At 35.5% G+C, this 6000-nt stretch overlaps 1 protein-coding gene across 1 annotated transcript in view; it reads right to left on the bottom strand.

Annotated features, from left to right (window-relative positions):
* Nucleotides 1-269: 269 nt before the first annotated feature.
* LOC126484859 (uncharacterized oxidoreductase YjmC-like) overlaps nucleotides 270-6000 on the bottom strand; it is a 219710-nt gene continuing 213979 nt past the window's right edge. Inside the window, exons 8-11 of the mRNA XM_050108455.1 lie at nucleotides 1255-1365; nucleotides 1054-1149; nucleotides 649-814; nucleotides 270-373 (exon numbers count right to left, since the gene is read on the bottom strand). Of these exons, the coding sequence (XP_049964412.1) occupies nucleotides 270-373; nucleotides 649-814; nucleotides 1054-1149; nucleotides 1255-1365 (477 nt within the window). The remainder of the gene's footprint in view (nucleotides 374-648; nucleotides 815-1053; nucleotides 1150-1254; nucleotides 1366-6000) is intronic.

Genomic DNA, 6000 nt, shown 5'->3' with positions numbered 1-6000 from the left:
GTAAATTAAAACAAACAATAATGGAAAATCCAAGATGGCCTGCTATACTATATTATTAATTAGCATTTACAGAATGTACACTTCTTTCCTTAACATTTGACTGCAAGAATCATTACCTAACATTCCTCTGGACATTATTATTATTATTATTATTATTATATTATTTTCATGCAACTTGTTTGTCTACAAATGTTTCTTATCACGCATGTAATGATATACAATTTCGCACATGAGAAGTTTCATCTTAACCCTGCCAGAACTTGACATTTTCATGCTGAGCCAATGTAACAGTGCTTGATTGGGGAGGATGAGTGAGGTGAATATTGGTCAGGGAGCATTGGTTCCATGTATTGTGACTGTTCATTTCTGTTATCTGTGAAGGACGAAAGCAAGAAGATTGGCTAAGGCAATTGACAACAGTGGACTACAATTCATTGTGCTAACATTTTACTGATATGAAACTCGTTGTGAGTTAACTGAATTTCTCACAAGGTTCCTTTCTGACACAAGTCAGCTATCTTGACGAATGAATAGTGCTGGAGTGAAAAGAATAGTACACAACTACTTACTAAAATTTACATATATATCAATGAAGATACATTTTAGTAGCTTAGCTCCATCTTTAATGTGTCATTCTCGGATTTTTACCTTTCATCGTCAGTCTTAGGAACGCAACATCATTAGAAGTTACAGATGCAGATCTCACCAGGATAAATACACTGAATATGACAAAGTCACAGAAATTCTGATAATGATGCCTCCCTGAGAGTTTTGCTGATGGCCTAAAATTCCAGACTGACACATGAAAATAGTGCTGAAGATCCAAACTCGAACATGCTTAATCAAGTCTGATGTAGGTAAAACCTGAATTGTGTGTTTCTTACCATTCATGTCTTCAATTCATATTGAGTGCATCAGTAGTACTGCCAATAAATGTACCTATCAAACTGGCTTACAAGATAGGTCTATAGGTGGTCTATTATCCTGCTTAACTGCGGCATGTTGCTATGGGTATAACTACAATTATTGCTCCATTTTTGTGACTCAAAATACCATTTTCTCCTGCTTTATCTCTTCTCTCTCTCTTCTTCTCTTGCATAAAGTTTTGGCTATACTCAAAAATTTCCATTGTTGCAGGATATCATTCAACTAACAGAAGAAGGAACAGCTAATAGATAGAAGTTAATACTTTCTCAACAAAAGTTTCCCTTAGGGTTAACAATAGAGATGTTATATAAGGCATTCAGTACTAACCGATGCCTTGAGTTGGTTCTCATGGTATTGTATTCCTCCTTGTTTATCAACAAGTTTCATGTTTTTCCTCTCAGGATCACCTGGTACAAGTACTGGCTTGCTGGGATCTTGCTGGAAAATAAAAAAAATAAATGAATAACAACAACAACAATAATAATAATAATAATAATAATAATTCTGTGGCCATGTAATGAGGCTCCCAAACACAGACTAACAAAAAGAATAATAAAATATGTAGATTCCTTTGCTAATGAAGGAGAATGGATCCAAAATATTAAAAAAGACTTGGAATTAGCCAAAATCACCAAAGAAGAAATAGACATAAGGAACAATTTTAGAATAAAAGTAGAAAAATGGGAGGTTAAACCAGAGGCAAAAGCCTGAAGAACCAGAACAAAATGGAGTGAAGAAAGAAGAGATAACCCTTTAACTGCTCTGGATATGTTAATGCGGGTATCTTTGTGCCTGTCCCTGTGTGCTCTGAGTGTGTTAGATAAATTTTTTTGGCAGTACTAATATGTCATGTACACAGCTAGAGTTCCCCCACAAAATAATTCCATATGTTATTATACTTTGAAAGAATGAAAAATAGGATGTTCTAACATATTTTTCAGGAACACAATCCATAAGTCACTTAACAGGTAAATAACTCTTGACAACTTACCACTAATATAATGTAAATGTTGACCCCAAGATAATTTATCATCTATGTATACCCCCAAAAATTTGGCATAACTTGGACCATCTGACAGAAGCTTATCTCTAAGACTACAAACCATCTGCAGTGTTTTGTTTTCATTCAGCAGGAATCCATTTGCCTTGAACCAAAAGGATGCTTGGTCAATTGTATTTGCTGCACAAGTTTTAAAGCTATTGAAATCATCACTAGAGTGAAGTAATGTTGTATCATCTGCATATAACACTGTGGTGGACTTGATAAATGCTGGCAGATCATTTATCATTATTAAGAACAAAAAGGGACCCAGTACAGATCCCTGCGGAACACCTACCTTGACTTGTTCTATACTCGACATTTTTTTTCCTACACAAACAACTAGCTTACAATTCTGAAGATATGATTTTATTAATTTAAGGGGGGGGGGGCATAGAGATTCACGTTGTGAAGTGTTTGTGCAGCACAAATATCTGACAATATATTCTCTGTACATCTTCAAAATAGTTGTATTTTTTATAAGTCAACCAACAGAAGCTATCAAGGGCAGTGATGTACATGATTGCAACACTAGAACAAAGTATAACTATTTCTGTAACAAAACAACTTTAAAAATGACTGATAGAAGTCCATATATCAGTGGTTTGATTTGGTATAACAAGCTACCAAACTCTCTAAGAACGTACATGGGAAATGTTTTTAAAACAAAATTAAATTTTTTCTAATAGAAAAATGTTTATATTCTTTCAACAAATTTTAAGATAGTGATTGTAACATGAGGCATTAGCATATCAGTTGTAATGTGATAAATATAAAAAATAGTCATAAGAAGCAACAGCTACAGAATATGGTGTATTTTATAAGTGTAAATATAACCACACTGTTAAGTCTGACGTTTGCAAAAGCCATCATTACGATGGCTCCACGCAAAGAAAATGTAAATAAATAAATAAATAAATAGACTTGACTAACTTGAGGTTGATAGAGATACTGAAGTCATACAACTTCGTAAACACAGTAGACACTGAGGTAATAGTGACAGACTACTGCAGGATAGATTATGTCATAATCAATAAACATCCTATAAAAAGCGTGAAGGATACAGGGTACTTTTTTGGGGCTCAATATTATGTAAAAATCAACACCTACTTCTTTCAGGCACTGTTAATAATGTATATGTTTTACAGATGTTTTATTGATATCAGGTAATGCATCACACTTTCTAAACATATTAGAAGTATTTTGAATATTTTCAAACCTGCTTAGGGATATTAAAAAAGTACAAAGAAATTGATGCAATTTGTTTTTCCAAAATGCTTCCTCAAATTGAGGACCATTTAATCCGATGTTATACATATGAAGGAGACCAAATGTTTACCAGATATGCATGACTGGATGGCTGAGGTTCTAGACCTACTTAATTCCACCTATTATGTATACTACAAGGATAAAAAAGTATCACATCTTACATTTTACTTTTTATAATTTTTTTCCTAGTAAAAATGTTATTTTTTCTATAATTTAGTTGATTCTGCAATAAAGCTTAGGTCTACTACGTAAGTGTGGACTATTGCAAGTTACAAAAAAAATTAGAGCAATGCTTTATAAACTTTAGGAAATATTTGTACCACTTGTGGGAAATTGCAAATGAAGATATGAGTCCAATTAAACTGTGCCTCAGAACATTCCTGAAGCATAGTCTTCATCCTGAAGAACACTGAACACTGAAGATGCAAGAAAGATGTACTGAACGTTGAATAATGAACTACGAAGAGAAACAGAGCAGGCTAGGAAAAAAATGGCTAAAAGAGGAATGTGATGCAATTGGAGAACTGGACAGGAAGGGAAGATACAAATTACTATACAACAGAGTAAAGACTAGACAAGGGATCAAAACAGAGCAGGAAGTGCTACTACGGAAATTTTGAGTAAAGATGAAGAGGTGGTGTATAAAGATCATGACAATGTCCTCCAGAGATGGGAAGAATATCTAAAAGAGCTATATGACACAGATCACAAACCAGAAACTCTGGAACTTGAATTGGTGATGACAAAAAAGGACCAACCATAATAATGGAAGAAGTAAAGTCTGCCATAGATGCAATGAAAAATGGTGAAGTGGTAGGTACAGATATGAAACTAGGAGAAATATTAAAATGCTTGAACCAAGATGGAATAAGAGAAACATTGAGGTTATGTAATAAAATATATGGCAGTGTTGAATGGCCTGAGGACTTTCTGACAACAGTAATGATTCCATTACTGAAAAAACAAGGAGCCAAGAAATGCAATGAGCACAGGACAATCAGCCTCATTTCACATACAGCCGAAGTGATGTTAAGAATAATCAATAAGAGACTTGAAAAAGTAATGGAGGAGAATCTTGGCAAGGAGCAGTTTGGCTTTAGACTCAATACGGGCACCAGAGATGCAACAGGGCTCCTACAAATCTTAGGAGAAAGGTTTATTGAAAAAGGAAGAGACCTATATATGTACTTCGTCGATGTAGAAAAGGGATTTGACAATGTGGTTTGGGACAAGCTGGCGACTATAATGAGGGAAAAGAGAGTGGACTGGAAAACCAGAAGACTTGTAAACTCATTATATCTTAGTCAAAAAGCCTCAGTTAAAGTGAGAGGAAAAAGTACAAACTGGATCAGACTAGGAAAAGGAATGAGACAAGGATGCTGTCTATCACCTACCCTTTTCAACCTCTACTTGGAAAATATGATTGACCAAAGGTCGTTAGATGACAAAGGAGTAGCAACTGGGGGAAGAAGAGTAGGGTGTTTGAGGTTTGCTGATGACATGGTCCTTCTAGCCGCAGGGGAAAAAGAATTACAGGATTTGGTGGACACCATTGAAGCTAACGGAAAAATTTATGGAATGAAAACTAACACAAAGGAAACAAAAGTATTGGCACTAGGAAAAAATAAATAAATAAAAATTATCCTGAATGGAGAAATATTAGAACAGGTGCAAAATTTTAAGTATCTTGGAAGCAGGATAGACACCACCTGGAAGTGCACCACAGAAATTAAATAAGGATAGCAATGGCAAAAGAGGCATTTTATAAGAAAAGGAGAATTTTATGCAGTAGTCTGGACAGAGAACTCAGGAAGAGACTCATAAAATGTCTTGTATGGAGTGTTCTTCTGTATGGCACTGAAACATGGACTTTGAGGAAGAAAGGCTGGAGGCTTTTGATATGTGGACAAGGCGGAGGATGGAAAGAATAAGTTGGATGGGCAGAATAAAAATGAGGAAGTACTGAGAAGAGTGGGAGAGAAAATACAGTTACTAGATGTAATAAAAAGAAGAAAAAGAAATTGGATTGGGCATATATTAAGAAAGAATGATGGACTAACAAAACAGTTTTAGAAAGTTATGTAGAAGGGAAAAGGAAGCAAGGAAAGAAGATATTTCAGATTCTGGATGACATGATGGACGGTACAACATACAGCAGCCTTAAGACAGAAGCAATGGATCACAGAAAATGGGGAGGCAAATGACCTGCTAATATAGCAGAAAACTGATGATGAGTCTTCATCCTGCAGCATTTCTTCATCTTCAAGCTTCCTCTTGGCATTTCTTTTAGCACATCTTGCTTCTTTGGTAACTTGAAGACCAAATCTTTCAGCTTCATGCACCTGTTGCCTCTCACACACAAACAATTGATCTTCCATACTAGAACCACATTTTATGCCTAAATTTCTCAGGACTTCCAACCTTCCTATCACTCCACCATTGAAACATATCACTGCATCTAGTACACCAACTTTTAATATATTTAATCCTACAAAAACGTTCTTGGGTAATCTTTCCCATATGCAATGGTTGAAACTTTCATTTGTATGTGTGTGTGTGGTTTGAGGTTTTCAGGCGCTAAACAGGGTGGTCATCAGCGCCCAAACGCATAGAACCAGGAACACATGTGGTGAAGGGACGAAGACGGACAGCGAACAAGGAGAACAGCTAAAAGACAGAGACCTGACGCAGTTCCAAATCCTCACATACAGAGGCAAAACAAGAGGAGAAGAAACACACTAAAAAAGGAAAGGAAACACAAGGAA

The sequence above is a fragment of the Schistocerca serialis genome, chromosome 6, assembly GCF_023864345.2.
Source record: "Schistocerca serialis cubense isolate TAMUIC-IGC-003099 chromosome 6, iqSchSeri2.2, whole genome shotgun sequence".
Lineage (NCBI taxonomy): Eukaryota > Metazoa > Arthropoda > Insecta > Orthoptera > Acrididae > Schistocerca > Schistocerca serialis.
Note: the sequence above shows the minus strand (reverse complement) of the source record. Positions and strands in the feature narration are given on the sequence as shown.